Source organism: Diabrotica undecimpunctata, chromosome 1 (assembly GCF_040954645.1).
Source record: "Diabrotica undecimpunctata isolate CICGRU chromosome 1, icDiaUnde3, whole genome shotgun sequence".
Classification (NCBI taxonomy): domain Eukaryota; kingdom Metazoa; phylum Arthropoda; class Insecta; order Coleoptera; family Chrysomelidae; genus Diabrotica; species Diabrotica undecimpunctata.
In genome coordinates, this window is record NC_092803.1 from 122910073 (window position 1) to 122931132 (window position 21060).

General features: G+C 32.4%; 1 protein-coding gene across 1 annotated transcript in view; it reads right to left on the reverse strand.

Annotated features, from left to right (window-relative positions):
* LOC140431504 (uncharacterized) overlaps nucleotides 1–21060 on the reverse strand; it is a 103490-nt gene that overhangs the window by 15820 nt on the left and 66610 nt on the right. Inside the window, exons 13-14 of the mRNA XM_072519419.1 lie at nucleotides 9800–10370; nucleotides 2836–2981 (exon numbers count right to left, since the gene is read on the reverse strand). Coding sequence (XP_072375520.1) covers nucleotides 2836–2981; nucleotides 9800–10370 — 717 coding nt within the window. The remainder of the gene's footprint in view (nucleotides 1–2835; nucleotides 2982–9799; nucleotides 10371–21060) is intronic.

The following is a 21060-nucleotide window of genomic DNA, read 5'->3' on the forward strand; positions in this document are numbered from 1 at the left end:
CTTTATAACGAATATTGCATCTGTATACGATCTACCACTACGAAAACCCTGTTGTTCGTCTACTAAACGTATCCTCTAATTTATTAGTACATACTTGTAATTTTAGTTGTAAGTTTTAGGGTAGTATTTAACAAGTTAATCCCTCTGTAGTTTTCTAGCAGTTTTTTATCTCCTTTTTTGAATAGTAGAATTAGTTCCCTCGTTCTCCATTCTTCCAGTATTTTATAATTTTATTAATTAAAGTTGTTAATTTTTCTGTCATTGCTGTTCCGCAGTATTTCAGTTTGGTGTCCCGCCTTTACAAGCTGCTCTTCTGTTCTTCAGCTTTTTAAGTATTTTATGAACTTTGTGTACATTTATATTAAGTTCTTCATTTGTGGTACATTCTGGCGTTTCCGGTTCTAGCGTTGTTTCTTATTCCTCTGCATAGAGCTTTTTTAGGTCATCAATCCACGTATCCTTTTCTGTGTTTTGGTTCTATTAGTTTCTTTACCTCCGTTCTTTGACCCCTTATAAAGCTCCATATTTCCTTTTGCAGACCGTAAAAATCATGTTACACTTCTTTCGAAAAGCGTTCCCATTGATCATTTTTTATTTTTCTTACAAGCGCATGTGTTTCGTTTCTAATTATCTTGTAATTGTGGTATGCCTCTTGTGTTTTGGTTGACATGTATTTCAGGTGAGCTTTTTTTTTTCTTTACATTTTTCCTTCACTTCTTTACAAAATCAAGGAGTTCTTCGCCTTGGGAACGATTTATTTTTATTTATATTTCTTTCACCAAGAACTTCCTTGGCCGAGGCTAAGTGATCAGATTTAATTTTTGTCCCGCTTTCTTCGACTAATCACTTTTTTTGTGGTATATGTGTTTCTGCTTTTTTCGGTTATTCTTTTTTGGAATAGGTGTGGAGTCATCCTGTAAGCTTTCGACTTTTATCTTTGTGGTTTATTCTGGTGTTTTGTTATCACATATAATATATATTTTCATTCGGATTTTGCACAATACCATATCTTTTATAATCAATGAAACAAACAAAACTATATTCCTGTACATCTGCATATCATTTAGGGGTAATAATAATTTTCTTTGATTATTTGATTACACGCTCCCTTAAAGATAATTTTCCATTATCCAGTCATTATGGATGTTAGTTCGATATTCCTTTGATAATTAGTGTTTTTCTTAGTACTTTCTTACTTTTTAACTAATTTAAAATGAGGTGACTTTCAAGAGTAGAAAATGGTTCTCTTTAATCTTTGGCCAATCTTAGATTTCCTCATATAGTTTAAATATCTTTTATCTTAGTCAGAGGACTCTAATAATAAACTTAAACAACTACTGAATAAGAACACTTACAAGAAGTGAAACACGACCCAACAAAAACTGATCTACTTGACCAAGCTAGTTTTATTGGACAAGTTAGGAAAGATGTACGGATGGCAGAAGCACAACAACCGCGACTTGACAATCATCCTAAAATTCATAAGGAAAATGTTTCTTTAAGACCCGTTGTCAATGGAATTGGCTCTCTTACGTATCGCAAAATATCTAGAGTAAATGTTGCTAAAATAATCCATTGGCAGGTCTGAAACTTACGTCAGAAATTCTACACATTTTAAAGAAATAATAAAGATATCACACTAAGATCAAATGATTATTGAGTTTCGACATCATTTCATTTTCTACTATGGTACCGGTTAGTGAAACATTAAAATACAATAGTCAATAGTTCCCACAAGACATTACAAACCTTTTTAACCTCTCACTGTTTTATCATCACAACATTTGGATTTTAAGGACCGACGGATCTTTTGTGGTTGATTGACGTGGACTGACAGCGACAGGTCAAACGACGTGGTGATGGTTGCGATATGTGGACGACAATTGTGTGGCCTAGAGCGACCGGTAGGTGGGGGTGGGGGAGGGGGGGTGAATAACTTTAAAACATTCATCGTTGAAAAGGGGGAACAACAAAAAACATATTGTATTTTTAGATATTTTAGTAGAACGAAAAAAAACTCGAACCACTACAGTAAACAGAAACATAAAGATAAGCACAAATGAATTAATATTAAAAAAAATGAACATAATATATTATAAATATTATTATGTACCTTGACGGAATGGAAAATAGTAGCGTAGAAATGGTACGAGTAATCTCGATACCAATGTTCATTTATAATGTGTATTTTTACTTCTGTTTTCTCTAATATTTGTTAAATTCTTGTTTCTAATAATGTTTCGGTTGTGTAAGACATTATTCCTCGAATTTCTGTTTTAAAACTACTTATTTTTATGGGTACATAATATACCTTAATGAATTGCATTGTTTCGACAATCCTTTTAGCATTTATGGTTTGTCAACTCACTTTTTTTGGATTTAGGATAATTAGAGATTTCAAAATTTAAAGACTTGAACTTTATTCCCTGTTGTATTATTTGGTAATTCCTACTATTTTGCAAACCTGTATTCCAATCGGTAATTTTATATTCTTTTATATTTTGTCCTTTTCTTATCATTTTATGTTGGTACTTGCTCTGTAGTTTGTAGGTACAATCTTTTACATGCATCCTTTGATTTAAGTAATCTAAACGGGACAGTATTAATATTTTACCAGTTACATATGATCGGAAAGATGTTCATCTGAAGAAAACCATCAGGTAAAATAAAAAGGTATAGTATGCTATACTTCATTGATTACATGATTACACCAAATAGAGAGAAGTAAGGAAAACATCTTCAATAAACTCGAAATCCAAGAAATTCCCGCTCATACAATGTTTAAAATACAACATAAAATAAAGAAAATATTCAATATTTTGGTAAAATACAAACCTGCTTGGCTGGAGTCTGAGCTCTGCTATTAGTTTCAGCGCTCATTCTAGTTTCTTCATCAACAATCATGACTTCTGAGGGAATGCTGGTACTGCTACAAGGTACTGAAGATATTTCTGGATTGGAAGATTTAGGTAATGAGGTACCTGAAACCAGATACAACAATAAATGAAATATCCATACTGACCATATGTTGGCAAAAATAGAGACAAGTACTCACAATTCCAATTTTTTACCAACAATAATAAAATTAATTTGCATTGGATGTACCTACTTGTTCCTTCTTTTGCCAGCAAATAGGCAATAAACGAAATATTTTTATAAGCGATGGATTCGACCGTTACTTGATGGAAATCACACATACAGCTGCTTCGGCAGAGTGCCTTCGTCAAGTGATTTATTTTTACTATGCAACTATATTTTATTGTGTTTAGCTGAATAAATTATGAAGAGGAGAGCTGTTTGTCTCAAGGTTGTCATTCAGAATTATATCTGTATTTTTTAATTTATTAATTTCCATAGATTCTAATAAAAATAGCTTAAGGCCTTTATTTTGGATGTGAAGAATTTAAAATTCATCATTAAAAGAATGATTATGATCTAGAAGGTGAGGTGCATACATAGAATCTGTTTTTCTATTATTGAAAGCCATTTTGTGTTCTGCTATGTATTTATTAAAGGTTCTACCAGTTTGACTAATGTTGAGTTTTTGGGCAGTCACCACATGTACGTTTGTATACACTGCTGTTTAAGTGCTTTTACTTTTGGCTCTTGTTGTTCTTAATATATTTGCTTAAGTTGTTAATTAAGAGGGTGTTATTCCTTTCTTTTTTATGTATTCTACTATTTTTGTTGATATCTTGCCTGTATATGTAATTGATCAGAACATACTTTGTTTTTTCTCTATTGGTAGGATTTCCTACTAGAGGACTAATAATAAACCAAAAACTGCATAAAAAGCTCTAAAATTAGTCTTCGCACCATCAGAAGAGAAAAAACAAAGTTCCTTCTGCTCGATTACATATACAGGCAAGATATCATCAAAAATAGCCAAAAATAAAAAAGAAAAGAATAATACCAGCTTAATTAAAAACTTAACAACAACATAACAAATATATTAAGAACAAGACCAAAAGTAAAAGCACTTAAACAGTGGTGTATTCAAAATTATACGGGGTGACTGCCCAAAAATTTACATTAGTCAAACTGGTAGAACCTTAAACAAACATATAACACAACACAAAATGGCTTTCAATAATAGAAAAACAGATTATACGATCGCAATTTACCTTCTAGATCATAATCATTATTTTAATGGCCAATTTTAAATTCTCCATATTCAAAATAAAGGCCTTAAGCTATCTTTATAGGAAACTAGGAAAATTAATAATTTAAAAAATACAGACAACAGACATAATTCTGAATGACCAACTTGAGACAAACAGCTCTCCCCTCCTCAATTTATTCAGATAAAGTCTATAAAGTGTAAACACAGTAAAAATATATCACTTGAGAAACAGCCCTAATGATAATAAATTATAATAAAGTTTGTGGAACTGTTTGTTTTATTGTTAAATACTTTTATTATTTTATTTTAAATACTTATAATAAGTACACCATACAATACTTAATATGTACACCAGATTGATTTTGTTATTTTTCTATTCTTGGAAACACAATTGGTCAATAGTAAAAAGGTGGGTTATGCGAGCAAAACTGTTCGCGAACCGTTTGTGAATGTGATGTGAACGTGCGTGAACGCTATATTCGTCTATTTGTACGACGGGACGAACCGCTTGCGAGCTGTTCGTTCGTTGCTCGTCAGGAACCACGGCCTGTCGATTTTTGGGACGAACACAAAGAATGTTTTCTACAGTGTTCAAGACTATAAAATGGTTTCTGCTAAGTGTGCGATGAGATCATTCCGTTAAACAAAATTGCTGAACGAGCGCGGCTTATTCAAAAGTAACGAGAGAAATTAATAACAGATAATGTAAACAAAATACCGAAATATTTAGAATAAGGAAGTAAATTAATTCTCGGTTTCTTATTAGATACTTGGGGTATTGGATAGTCGAACATAAACATATTTTCAACGAACTGTCAAGAATTACAAAAATTCTTTGGGTAAATAATATATAGAAATTAACGATAGAAATGATTGATAGACATCACTTGTGGTACATGTCCAAATGTACACCTAGGTCAGACAGAAAGTAATTTAAAAACTTAATAATGTAATATAGACCTATATTTGTGAAAGGTAATTACAACATATGCCAATTGTTTAATAATAAAAAATCGTGAATTTAACCATAATTTTAACATTTTAAAATTAGATTTACTACAAAATATTAGAAATCAACAGCTTGAAAAATACAGGTTTATTTCTACAGATTTAATAAACAAACATATATTGGGAGATTCCCATCACTTAGCCTAGCGGTAAGTTGGGTAGGTAGGAGCCCTTCAGACACCTAGTCCATTGTATCACCCATTACCGAAGTTTTGGAATATATAAGATACTTGTAGTACTAGTAGCTGAAGAGCAGAAACGCTGCAAGTAAAGGCGAGATACCAAACGAATTACTGAAATATTGTGGAACAGCAATGACAGAACAATTAACATTAATTAATAAAATTATAAAACACAATAAAATACTGGAAGAATGGAGAACGAGCGAACTAATTCTATTAAAAAAAAAAGGGTTTTTGTAGTGGAAGATCGTGTACAGATGCAATAGTCGTTTTAAAGCAAATTACTGAGTAATCATTAGAGTATAATAGACCAGCATTTCTGTGTTTGATTTACTTAAAGAAAGCGTTTGACAAAGTAAGACTTAAAAGATGTAATCAATCTTCTGTATAATAGAGAAGTTCCCCTAAATATTATAAAAAATATTGTAAACATCTGCCAAAATAACAAAATGGAAGTCAGAATAGATGGACAACTTACAGAACCTGTAGAAATAGGCAGAGGAATAAGACAAGGGGTCTCATTGAGCCCCATGCTCTTAAATTTAATCATTGATGAAATCATCAAAAGCGTTAACAAAAGAACAGGATACAGAATGGGAAACAAATAAATAAAAATACGCTGTTACGCAGACCATGCAATATTGATAGCCCAAGGTGAAGATAGTCTGCAAAGACTGGTCCACAGATTTAACATAAGCGCAAAAGAATTTAATATGAAAATCTCATCTCAGAAAACTAAAACAATAGTAATCAGCAAAAAACCAACCAGATGCAAAATAGAAATTAATGGCATCAGTATTAAACAACTAATGGAAATAAAATACCTGGGAATTTACAAAAAGCAAATAGACTGGCAGGATGCCTTAATAACACTATATGGCGAAATAGACACATTAACACTGAGATAATGACAAGAATTTATAAAGCCAGTGTAAGACCAATAATGACATATGCCGCAGAAACAAGACCCGACAGAGCCGCAACACAAAGGCTACTGGAAACGGCAGAGTTTAGAGTACTGAGAAGAATTACATGAAATACGCTGAGAAAACGAAAGAGAAGTGAAGACATTAGAAGAAAATGTAACATACAGTGTATATTTATTTAGCGTATGGACTTTCACAGTACGATAAATATACAAATACAATAATATATACATATATATTAAATATATTATTTAAACACTAAAGATAGAATGAATGACACTAAATATTAATGTCCAATTTACATAGCCATTCAATTGCTTCTGGGGAACATTCCGCAAAGTATTGGAGGTTTCCACGGTAGGCATGATTCAAGCAGTCTGAAACACAATGGCTTATGGTCTGTTTAGATTGTCCGCAATCGCACTGTGGACTTTTTGCACGACCCCACCTGAACAGCGAATCAGCACATTTACCATATCCGGTACATATACGATTAAGCCTTGCCCAAGTGGACCGGGGCAGATTTGATCCGATGAAACCCTGAGTTGGGGTGGATATCTTAATATAGTCCGATTCTACTGTTGGCATCCATCTTGTTGTCCATTGCCTATGTATATCATAGGAATTACCAATTTTTCGGGCAGATCGTATTGGAGGATTTCTAGATCTCAGTCGCTGGTGCTCTTTTGAGATGTCTGGGATATCTTGATGTATTGGTAATTGTACGTTGGCTACAATTTTCTGGTACTCTCTCACTAATGCTGCTGTAACAATATTGCTCAGAGTAGGCAGCCATCTCACTGGCGTTGGTTTTATTGTTCCAGTGATTATTCTCACGATTTGGTTAAGTTGGACATCGATTTTGCTTGTATGTGCACTATTTAGCCATACTAGTGCACAATATTCTGCCACTGAAAAAACCAAAGCTAGAGCAGAGGTCCGAAGAGTATCTGCAGAAGCACCCCAAGTTGTTCCAGCAAGTTTTGATATTAAGTTATTTCTTGTTCTTAGTTTACCGGCTGCGTTTGTAAGATGACTTTTGAAGGTGAGTGTTCTATCAAGTGTGACGCCTAGATATTTGGGATTGTTGTTATGTTTGATAGCTGTATCATACAGTGTATAAATGAATGGACACAAAATAAAAAAAAAATAGAATAACCATATAAGCAGAATGGGAGAGACACGTGTCGTCAAAGTAGCAAATTATCAATCGGCAGAAGAAGTATAGGACGACTGTGCAAAAGATGGAGTGACAACCTTCCATAGAGGTATTAATCCGCCAATGAACAAGCAGAATTGCTTATAAAGAGGAAGAAGAAGAAGAAAACTTGTAGTACTTGTTCAAATGTATACATAGGTCAGACAGGAAGTAGTTTAAAACCTAATAATGTAATATAGGACTAGTTTTGTGAAAGGTAAAACCATTCCAACATATCCCAATTATTTAATAATAAAAAATCATGAATTCGACCATAACTTTGAAATTTTAAAATTAGATTTACTACAAAATATTAGAAATCAATTGCATGAAAAATGCAGATTTATTCCTACATATTTAATAAACAAACATTATTCGCTATGAGCCGATGAGTAGAGGGGATATGACAGTTTTCACCAGCGCTGTTAGTGGCAGTTTTCTGCATTTAACTCGTAAATTTTCAATTAATGGCGAATATGGATTTTTCAAAAAAAAAAAGATATAGCAGCTGTTGTATTGATACATGTAAAAATACTGGGTATAACAGTGATTGTAAATTTTATTCATTTCCTGTTGCCAAGCATAAAACAGTTCAAAGAGAAAAGTGGATTATTGCTATCAATAAGAAAAAGTAAGTAAATAACCTATAATACAAACAACATAATATTTCTATGGTGTAAAATAAAAAAATAATTGATTTTGTAGCGAGGATGGATCATTATGGACTCCAAAAAGTCATCATTTAATTTGCAGTGATCATTTTCTTGGAGGAAGAAAATCTGATGCAGAAATGAGCCCTAGTTATGTACCTGAGGCCTAGATGCAGCTATTATATTTCGAAACATTGCGTACATGCCCAGCATCAACTAAATCTTTCCCCTTTTTTGGTGTAACTGGTTGATATGGGATATCATGTGATATAGACTTAAATCCAGTGTAATGTTTAATATCCATTTTGATAAAATTCAAACAAATTGATATCTAAGTACTAAGGCCTACGCACACAAAAAATAACGCTGAGCAGTAAGAACAGTAAACAGAATGAAAAATGAAAACAAGAGGTGTAAACTGGATTTTGACAGATCCGATATCCGATGACACGAAATACGAAATTTTTTGTACGAATATATTTGATTGTCGTATCCGACATTTTTTGACATAATATATGTATCATGTGTCAGATTATTGGATGGATTAATATTTATTTCAATTAATTGTCAATAAATGTTAGCTGTTGTGTTTGATAATATAATATATATTATATTGAGCTACGTTCTCGTCGTTTTTGCCTCACATAGTGTAGAAGACCCAAAAGCAACACTTTATGTATTGCATTTATATAATAATTAGGTCTTTGTTCCATTTTAAATATATTTCAAATAGTAAACATAAACACTCCACAAAAGTAAGTAAGGTAAGGTAACCTTTAACCTTTAAATATTTTCACATAAACTTCGTCTTTTTCTCAATGGCCTCTTGCGTAAGTAGTCATCCAGTCACAGGAACTTATATCTTACATATTATAATTATAATGAATAAAATAAAAAAGCGTAATTACTTTTATTATTCATTCTGTGTATTCGTTCAGTAATCAGTTTACAATAATATTTCAGTTCATAATCTGTGTATTTTGAGATAAATATCTATTTTTCTCGTTTTGTCCTATTTCACTTACACCGGTTTTACAAGAAAAGTACAAGTTTCAAACCGCGAGAGAGCGCTACCGTCGAAACTCACAGCCAATATCTCCGTTACTTAGCCTAGTGGGAAGTTAGGCAGGTAGGAGGCCTTCAGACACTTAGACCTCTAAAACGGGTCCATTGTATTACCCATATCATACGGACTAGGCCCAGAAGGACCTAGTCTTCTGCTCAAACATCTAATCATTTAGTAACCTAGAAAGCCACAACTCTCTTTAAAAGAGCAATAATATATGTCAAACAATAGTTTAACTAAATTAGACCTCTTATCACATGTCCAAAGTCACCAAAAAATGTGTTAAATGTGAAAAAAAAAAAATAATCCGATTGGAAATATCTTAACCATTAGGCCTCCTCAGTAAATCTATCATCTATCTATCTATCTGAATCATTATTTAGAGATAAACAAATATCAGAAAATTGTATAAAAAATAGCCAAAACAATGTACCAAAAACCATTCAAGAAAGCGAAGAGTGGGATATTTACTAAATTGTATTCTTTTTTCTTCAACTATAATTAATAAATGCTGTTTATTTCAAATTATCATGTGTGTTCTTCTTAATTCCTAACATACTGTATATATGTGTCACACACCAAAATTTGAAGAGCTGTATTAACTTAATTAGTAACTACTCGAAGAAGTATAAAAAAATAAACTTACCTAATTGTGAAAATAGTTTTGGTGTTGCTGGTGGCGCCAATATGGACAGAGAACTTTTTCCATCAGCATCTAACGCAGATTTTCCGGTTTCTAATTCATCTTTTTCTGTATTGGAACCTTTAATATCAGTTTCGCTTTTAACTTTATGTACAGGTATTTTCTTTTCGAAACTCGTTTCTGTTTCCACAGAATCAACTTCCATAAGCTGTACTGGCTCTTCTCGAGTAACTTTAAGATTTTCCTGATTCTCCTTTACATCTTGAGCCGTCTCCGATGCTTTTTCGGATAATTGTGAATCTTCAGATTCAATTTCTATAATCTCAGACTCTACAGACTTCTCAGTAGACTTTCTAATTACATTTGCTATTTCCTTAACCGTTGACTTTTTATCTGGAACAGCTTCGTCCAATATAACAACCACTTCACGGGTAGGTGTAAAAGCACCAGCTTTTCCTAATTTAGGTTTGTCCGATAGTGCAGCCTTATTCGATGGATTTTCTGTAGATTTAGGGTTCTTATCTTTATCAGAAGTAGATACCTCTTCTTCTTTTAGGGTACCCGTAAATGAGTCCTAAAAAGGGAAAAAAATTAGTAAATTAAGAGTATAAACACAAACATAGCATAAGGGACCCGCGTGTATTATTAAAAAAAAAAAGAAAAAGACGAATAAAAAACAGAATTCGAGCCCCCAGTAATACATTTGTGTAGAACTCTTAATCATTGATCAAAACTATTTAAGACATTGTATACATTACGTTGTATTATTCACTTCATCCTAGAAGCGATAGGGAATATTATCCATTTCAAGTTTTAACAATACTGGAAAAAGTATTGCTTAATCTGCTTATTTGAGTGATTCTGTTTAACTAAAGGAAATACCGGGCGCTCCTTGTGAATATCAATGAATTATTAACGGACAACATTATTTTTTATTATTAAGTTCACTTGAAAATTTCAGTTAAAATAAACAATTTAAAAACACTTAAAATTATGTGTATTAAAAAATAGTGATTTTTCTTCTGTAAGCAATATATAAAATTATTGTTAACAATAACACTATTCAAGACGAACTCTTATATTGACATTTTTTATTCATTTTCAAAGAGCACATAGTAAGTATCCAATCAGTTTGTCTCCTATTCGCTCTTATTTTTAGAAAGTTATACGTTTTAGTCAGATTGAACTATTTTTATAATGGCTTCTGGGTATTCTAGTTATGTTCATTGCTTTATTGTATTTTAGTGGTTTTACTTCCTTCAGTTTATTTCTACTATCAATATCTTGTTTTATTTTCTTTGATTATCTTATGCATCAGTTCTTTATTTTACTTGATTTTTCCTTTATGTTAAACAATCCTTATGTTTGTGTTTTCTCAGTATATGCTGTTTATATTTAAGTTTGTCATGTGTTAATGTTAATATTTGTAAGTTCGCAACGAAATAAAATATCTTGAAACACTAATAATGAATAAGATATATTTTACAAAATTTGAGTAAAGTCATCAACATCAAGAATTCTAGAACTAACCAAAAAATAATTCTAAATTCAGGTTTGCTCCAAAACATTGACTGGATACTGTATGGATAAAATACCTTACTAAATGAAACAAAATATAAAATTATGACTCATTACAAACAGATCAAAAATAATTAAGAAAACGTGAAAAGTGTTCAAGGAATACATATACGTGTCAATAATTATAAGAAAAAGATGAAACGGAAGAACAATATTTGATAATAAAATTAGAGTGAAGAGGATGTGGTCAAAACCAGAAATATTGATGCTGATTTGTGGCAAGATAGACAAGGATAAAATCAAATAAGCAGTATAAAAAAATACGACCTGTCATTTGTGTGTAAAAAATTATCACAATTTATCGTTCTTAAATTATTTTAATCTTTTGATTCACGTATACCAAATAAATAAAAATCTTACAATATAAACAAAAAATATGTTGAAAGCATTTTTTTAAGTAAAAAAGCCTTTTTTAGAAATTAAACATTAATATTGTACACAAACGCTGTACGGAAAAAATATACTACAAAAAAATTTTCCTTTGTTCAATTGGTCTATAAAAACGTTAACGAAATAACAATTGCTTATATTTTTTTAGTAAAATTTTTAAACTCAATTATATTAAACACTACTTTCCCGTATGAGGTTGCAGTAGTCACTACCACGTGTATTTAAATATCTAAAATTGAATCATACTTCGTATCCTTCCTAACCGAAAATTCCTTAAAGTAGTAAATACTTTAAATCAGAACAAGACTAACCAGTAATAATTATAAATATAAACTAAAAAATCGTATAAATTGCAATTAAAAGCGTAAACAGAACGCCGAAACAAACAAATTATACTCACAATCCAAACATAACCTATAAATTCTGGTCTGATGTTGGCCACGCAAACAAAAAATAAATAATATAACAAAAAGTAGAAACGTATAATAATGATGAAGCACTTATTACACGCGTTTTTTTATCATAGTTTCTTTATCACCGTCAACATTTTTAAAAAGTCGATTAAACATTTACCAAACATCGACGAATCATAAACTAAACCACATCGACATCGATTTACATAAATTTTATTTTCAGGAGTGGCTGTGAATAAAATGCAGGTAAGTATATTAAAAATGCAAACGAATAATACTATCGTGTTTACCTATCAAGTTTGATTTGAACTAAGCATTGAACGAGACAAAAACGTTTTTAAAAATAAATCCAAAATTGTAGTACGACGCAGCAGGTGACCAGTCGGCTATTTTTAGTAAGGCACACAGTTTGTTATATTTAATTCATGGGCATATTGTAAGTGTGGAAGCAAAAATTTTCGAGGCAATTATAAAGGATAAAACGCACCGAGCAGTCAGTCTATTAATAGTAGAACTAAAAATTCACTTTACTTTTTGGAATTAAAATTGAATTGAGACAGAGTAATTAAATATTTGGTTGTATACCGGGTGGCTAGAAATTGATGTTTAAGCAAAAATATAAAAATAGTTGATGGATTCGACCGATATTTACTGAAAATAAAATTTTTTAAACAATAAAAATTGCTGTTTTCTACACTTCCACATAATGTATTAACAATTATCTCAACAGTTGTTTCAGTGACAATTCACCTTCATTAAATTGTGAACATTTATGGGTAGATAGTGAGTATATTATTTATGAGTTGTTATGTTAACGTTTTTAAAGTTGTGCTTGATTTTCATGTGCTCTATCAAAGCAACCTGAACAATTTTTTAAAACGTCAGATTTAAAAGTTATTATTGGATGAATTCTTGTTCTCTAGAATTTTTAAAGCACATATGTGTCAATTATTATAAATAAGAATTTTAGAAGATCAAGTATATTGCAAATTAATTAATGTGCAGAAAAAAAAAGTGCAGAAAAAAAAAATACCAATGTTAAGCAATGTTTTCGATTATTTAGTGTTTAGCACAGATCAAAATTACAATAATTCGTAGTAATTTCGTCATCAGAATAAAAGTTCATTGCTTTACGTCATTGAATGAACGTGTTAGAATATATGCGGAAGATTTTTCTGTAGTACTGGTGGTAAATTGTTGGAGTGTGTGGCACGGCATCAAGCATTTCTTTCATTGCGTTAGTGAATGGTTTTTTATGGATCTAGTAGATCTTATAGAAAATTGTGTAACTGGACCTGTCGTCCGTACTTTTCTTTAGATAAATTTACTATATATACATATATCTCACAATTAAACGTCTATAAATTTATATATTTTAAAGTTAACGAATTTGTATACCTGGGAGCACTAGTCAAAATTGAAAATATTTTGGGCTTAATGCCCCCTTTCAAGTCCTCAAATATATCAAAAAAATACGAAGATGAAGTTTTACAAATCAATAATACGGCTACGAGACTTACTCTAACAAAAAGCAATGAAAGCAGTTTAGGATATTTTAAGAGGAAGATATTGAGGAGAATTTACGAAGCGGTGAATGACAGTGGTGTGCGGAGAAGACGAAACAACTTCGAACTGTACAGAATATACCAGGAACCAGATATGGTCAAACACATTAAAATATAAAGTCTGAGGTGGGTACGATATGTCATGCGGATGGAGCAAAATTATCCAGTAAGAAAAACACATCTTAATAGACCCAATCGGGCAGAGAAAGATCCAGAAAAATATTCATTGATAGCATCGAATAAGATATGAGAAACATGTGAGTTCATCTTGGAGGAGGAATAGACCAGAGTAACGTTGTGTTTGTAAGGCTAGAAAGTCTTATAATGATGAGTCATAGAATGCCAAGTATGGGAATCATCACCTGGCACGTATCAGCTCTGCACGTCCTCAAACCCTATATTTTTGAAAGTGTAGAAAAAATTTAAAGAAAGGTAAACCGAAGGATGTGTCACATATGAAGGAAAATATACTTATTCTGTCAAGTTGAAATTTACACATTATATGTGTTTGTTTAAACGATTTAAAGTAAATAGGTAAAATGGCAGGCGGTTCTGGCTAGTATAAGTCATTGACAGGTGAGAGGAAAGATGCTGTGTGGGTACAAGTAAGAGACCAAACGTGAATTCAGGTGGTGCGAATGGGACAGTTGTTTATCTGACGACAAAATTGGTAAGTTGTAAACCTGTACTGTATACCTGTAGTGCTTCTTATCTGTAGGAAGATTTTAAACGAAAAAGTTCGTCAGTTCCAGTTGTAATAATGATTTATCTACCTGAAGTCGAATAATTTTGCTGTTTTATATTGTGAATTATTTTAATGTTCAATCATATATTAATTTTTATTTGTGCGGTTATTATTGTGTATTGTTCGTCAGCTGTGATAACGAGCACTTTATATTCATATTTAAGTAAATGGTGAGTAAGATGGAATCTGAACAAGTTGTTTGTGTGATTTGCAACCAAGATATTGATGCCAAAATTGTAAAGTTTAATTTCTTCTTCTACGACACTACAGCCCAAATTGAGCCTTGGCCTCCTTTATTTTTTGCCTCTGCCCTTGCTTGTCTGTGGCTGATCTTCTCCATATACGGACTTCTAAAAGGGCTTGTGCGTCGCTGTTTACTGTGTCTTCCCAGAGCTTTCTTGGCTTTCCAACCAGTCTCTTTCCCTGCATTCTAGCATTCAATGCTCTTTTTGGTAGCATATCCTCTCCCATTCTTATCACATGTCCGGCCCATTGCAATATTTGTATTCTAATGAAGTCTGACAGTGGTGCTTCCTTATAAAGTTGATAAAGCTCGTTGTATCAACTTCTGAAGATTCCGTTTTTTCACTCACAGGTCCTAGTATTTTCCTCAGTACTTTCCTTTCGAATGTATCGAGTTTGCTTTTGGATGTTTCTTTTAGGACCCATGATTCTCTGCCATAGCATGCTATTGGTCGAATTAATGTTTTATATATTCTCATCTTTGTATTTCGGTGGACATTTTTAGACCGAAATATATGGGAGAAGGCAACATAAGCCGTTTGCCTGCGTTATTCTCTTCCGTATTTCTCCATCTTCTGATGCGTCGACATATATTTCTACTCCCAGGTATGTAAACTTTCCAACCGTTTCAATGTCATAAAGTTCAACTGCAAATCAATATTAACACACTAGACTAAAACAATTGATTCCCGTTTCATGCTATTTTAACTGAAGTTGACAAATAAATTTATTTGTTTTACATTTGGTAGCATATAATAATTCCATGACATCTATGTTGCTTAGTTCGGGATATTGATCTGCCAATTTTGATTTACAAGTATTGTACGCTATACCCATACATGGTGTTTTGGGAAAACAGACTAAATAATTGTCAGCCAATTTGACATATGCAAATTCAACAGTATGACCGCTACCAACTGTAAAAGTTCGTAAGTAAAAAATAGAAGGGTTTGTAACACGCAGAAAGTTTGAAAGTTTTCTAATTTTTCGGACAGAGCTGGATTGCAAAATTGTTATATTAAAACAGTTTCTCTGTTCACTTCATTTTTTTAATTACACAAACAACTTTTGATAAGAAATTTAGTTCCGAACAATTTTACCTTTATCCATTTTTGTTGTAGATATACTTCCCGAGAGATATTCTGGATAAAAGTTTTGAAAATGTTTCCCTGAATTTTCCACGACTTTTCAGTATAGTTATAAATAACCTTCCGGAAACTAAGATCCGACTCACTACAACCAATCGTACACAGATCCATTCTGAACTAATTGAAGATTGAGCATACCACAAATTATACGCAGAATAGAGTTGAAACCAGGGTTGAAAAGTTAAATAAAACAAAAAAATTGTCCGTTTATCTTAAAAATTACAGAAATAACCTCCTTAGCTTTCTTACACCTACCACAACCCAATTTGCCTGGAATATAAAAAAAACGTACGACTACAGTGCAGTCGAAATATGTGACAACTTTTGATCTGCATGTATGAGAATATAATTGCGTTTTTCAAATCTAATAAAAAAAATAAATTTTTATTGTAATTAAGTTTATGATAATGGTATAATATTATAGTTGTAAATACAACCGTTATAAGTTTTGTCAATAAAACATGCCATTGTATAAAATGTATTTTATTTATGACTTCAAATATGTAGGGAGTACTAAGATAATTTTCGCTTATAAAAAACATGAATTTTTGGTAGTCTATCAGACGCGTGGTTGGTGATTACATGATAGATCTGTAACGTTATTAATTAAAAGTAACATTTATTAGAGTACACAATTAACGAAATTATCTTCTTATGATAAAGTATGCCAATAAAACAAAATTTAGGTGGATATGATATAAGATTAATAGTTAATGATTAATAAAATAAGGGAGTTGGAAAAAAAATTACCGCGGAAAAAAACACAAAATGAAATACCTACTTCAAAGAATATTTTCCGTTATCCATTAGATGCAGATGAATGGACACGTATACCAATTTAACAGTTCAAAAAGCATTGAATATTTACAAAAAGAGCAATCGTGTTTTGTTTAAAGTTGGCGAAGAAAACCGGTTCAATGTAGCTTTAAAAAAATATATATAAATCCCTTTGTTGAGCAGACAGGATAAAATATGTACATTAAATACAAAATATATAGCTAGCTGTACAAGAATTTAAAAAAAGCAAGAAATTGGTGTCAAATCAAGTAAAACGTGATGTTTTTAATGTAGAAATAATAGTATTTGGATATCGAAAAAAATTTGAAAAATACATACTCTAGTCGTCAGAGACGAAAATGCCACTCAACCTCTAAAAATCATACGAACAAGCTGCATTTTGCTAAGAATATTAATTTTGGGACCCCAAAAAGATGCAAAAAAGTTTACTACTTTTACCCTCGGGCTTCCCCCTAAAACCCCCCTCGCAGGGGGTAAAAACGCAAAAAAAATCGATTTACCAAGAATCTGTACACCGTAGAAAAAAATGTTTCAAATAAAAAATGTAGCTGAGATAATTTTAAACAAAAATTTCACTTTTTGTGTAGAATGAACCGTTCTCTCAGAAAAGTTTTATTGAAGTTCAATAAAATTTGTATCAGCTCAACGGTAAAAATGCGATATCTTTTGATCCAAGTGTCCGATCTACAAAAATCAAGATGCGTTTTATAGGTAAAGAGTTATCAAGATAGGTTTTGTATTTTGTCGCAAGTAAAATCAATACGATATATCCCTTTTATTGACTAACCACTATAAAGTTTCGATTACTAGAAACTAACCTTCAAAACTTATAGCATGAAATTTGAGTTTTGGCAAAAAATGTGACGCATTTGAAATACGCTTAAAAAGCGCTGGATTTAAACTTTCACATAACAATCTAAAACGTTTAAAACTTTTTTTTTCAATAAAACTAGTACGTTTTTCAAAAGAACCAAACTTCTGCTATAAACTACACCCAAAACCGTCTTCTTGGAGGCATTTCCCGTGTCGTGCGATCGTTTGAAATGTAAAACATTAAATTCTGCGTTTTTTATTCATATTTCAAATGCCTCATATTTGTTGCCACAACTTAAAATTGAAATTTCATGTCATAGGGTTAAAAGATTAATCTCCAAAAATGGAAATTTTACTACGACTGGTCAATGAAAGTGATCATTTTTATTGATCTCACGGGAATTTTATAAAATGGCAAAAATCGCGCCACGTTTATTTATTTAACATCTTTATAAAAACTGAGTTTACTCGCGGCAAAATACAAAAACTGCATACGAAAGCTGGGATACCTTTAAAACGCATCTTGATTTTTGTTCATAGGACACTTGGATCAAAAGATATCGAATTTTTACCGTCGAGCAAACATTTTTTCTATGACGTACAGATTCTTGGTAAATCGATTTTTTTTGTGTTTTTATCCTCCTACGAGGGGGGTTTTAGGGGGAAGCCAGGGGGTAGAAGTGGTAAATTAATATTCTTGGCAAAATTCCGCTTGTTCGTATGATTTTTAGGGGGCAATTCTCTGACGACTGGACTAACACGAAAACTGCTAAACTGTTAATGATTTTTTTCTTTCTCATATGAATAATTTCAGTACATTCTTTTACTTATGTCTGCCTTCCATCTTTAGAATATAAAGAATGTACTGAAATTAAACACTATGAAAAGGAACACGATACATTTTATCTACACACGAAATTTAAAGAGATCGCCGGAATCAAACGGAAACAACTATTTCAAAGTTTAAAAGTCAAAAAGGGACACAAAATTAGAAATCAATGAGCAGCTAAAAGAATGGAAAAACTACATTTCTGAATTATTTGAAGATAAAAGAGTAGAACACTATACACCGATTGCTATAACAGGTCCGTCTCTAACAGAAAGTGAGGTTACATGGACAATAGAAATGGCAAAAAATGGAAAAGCACCCCAAAAGACGAGTCTCAGGACCAGCAACCTCCTGTAGAGTCTTACGTTGCCATGTTATCAATTCCAATTGTAGCTTTAACATCATAACATATAAGATCCAATAATGTAACTTAAATTCAAATTAATAACATTTAACGAGTTTTTACCCAAATATTTAGTCGCTCAAAACATGTACACTTAGACACACTGATGATGGAATATAGATTCCGAAAACGTTTTGTGAGTAGCCCGATTGGGTGTTTTAATTATATACCTTTTATAAAGGATTTTTAAATAAATTTTTTGTGATACATGGTATACAGCCAGCTACAGGAACTTATTTTCAAAATATCAATTTCAGCTGGGATCCAACCGTAGAAATTAAAAGCCGCATAGAACAAGCCCGAGCCACTTTTGTAAAAATGGGAAACGTACTTTGCAGCCACGATCTTAGTATTGACCTTCGCGTTCGAATGACATATTGCTATATTTTTCCAGTGCTACTGTATGGAGTGGAAGCGTGGACCTTAAGTGAGGCGATGCTTAAACGCTTGGAACTTTTTGAGATGTGGTTATATAGACGACTACTACCAATAAGCTGGGTCGACAAAGTCAGAAATGAGGAGGTCCTTAGACGCCTGAACCAAACAACACAACTGGTCAATATAATAAAGAGACGCAAGCTGGAACACTTCGGTCACATAAGATACCCTGAAAAATATGAACTTTTACATCTGATCATTCAAGGAAAGATTCTAGGTGAACGTGGTCCTGGTAGAAGAAGAACATCATGGCTGAAAAATCTAAGACAATGGTACAGAAAATCGACTACTTCGTTATTTAGAGCTGGTGTTAATAAAGTCACGAGGTCCTTAGACGCCTGAACCAAACAACACAACTGGTCAATATAATAAAGAGACGCAAGCTGGAACACTTCGGTCACATAAGATACCCTGAAAAATATGAACTTTTACATCTGATCATTCAAGGAAAGATTCTAGGTAAACGTGGTCCTGGTAGAAGAAGAACATCATGGCTGAAAAATCTAAGACAATGGTACAGAAAATCGACTACTTCGTTATTTAGAGCTGCTGTTAATAAAGTCACGATAGCGAATATGGTAGCCAACATGATATACAACGATCGATAACGGTCATGGAACTAGAAGAAAAAAGAATGCCCTGGCATGGGCCGGTTTTGGCCGAACCTAGCATCATGCCATTACTCAAGAGATACCAAAACTGGTTTCGAAAAGATGACATACCTTTTGTTCCGAAAGCGATAACTCTAAAAACTTGCCGCAGGCTCGTTCAACAGAGGGTTTTTGGGCTTTTCTGTCTAGAAAGGATTATCATGGAGGCTTAGAAACCCAATATGAAGACCAATTAAGACGGCGAATTTACGACGATCTAATGAGAGACATTCGAAGAAATTTGCGTCTGGTAGGGCAGAATGGGCCACTACACAATATGGTCCCACTGCAACTCGATAGTATACTTTAGTTAAGCTATAATTTTATTGTAACTAGTTAGTGTTATACATCAGGAAAAATACCACAAGAATGGCTTTTATCCACCTTTGTTACTATACCAAAAAAGATAAATGCCAAACAATGTAGTGATTACCGTACAATCAGTCTGATGAGCCATGTACTGAAAATATTTCTGAAAATTATACACTCTAGAGTACACAGAAAACTGGAAATGGACATCAATAATACCCAGTTTGGATTCCGAAATGGACTTGGAACAAGAGAGGCGTTGTTTGCACTGAACGTTATGTCTCAAAGATGTCTTGACATAAATCAAGATGTATTCATGTGTTTCATAGATTACAACAAGGCCTTTGATAAAGTGCGGCATGATCACCTAATCAGACTCCTGACAGAAAAGAATTTAGATAAACGAGACATCCGACTAATAGCAAATATGTACTACAATCAGAAAGCAGTAGTGAGAGTAAAGAATAATACCACTGAAGAAATTGAAATAAAGCGAGGTGTGAGACAAGGGTGTATACTGTCACCAACCCTGTTTAATCTCTATTCCGAAGACGTAATGAATAGAACACTTTCTGAGCAATCCGTAGGTATTAAAATAAATGGTGTTAGAGTAAACAATCTGAGATTTGCCGACGACACCGTTCTGATCGCAGAAACACTTGAAGAGCTACAGACATTGGTGAATAAGATAGCAGACTGCAGCGAAGAATATGGACTATCTTTGAACATAAAGAAAACTAAATTTATGGTAATATCGAAATCAACACAAAATGTCCAAAATTTATATTTACACAATGAAATTATCGATCGAGTTAGCAAATACAAATATTTAGGCACTTTTATAAATGAAGACAACGATAGCTCAGCAGAAATCAAAATAAGAATAGAAAAAGCCAGATCCATATTCACTAAAATGAAGAGAGTGTTCTGCGGAAGAGATTT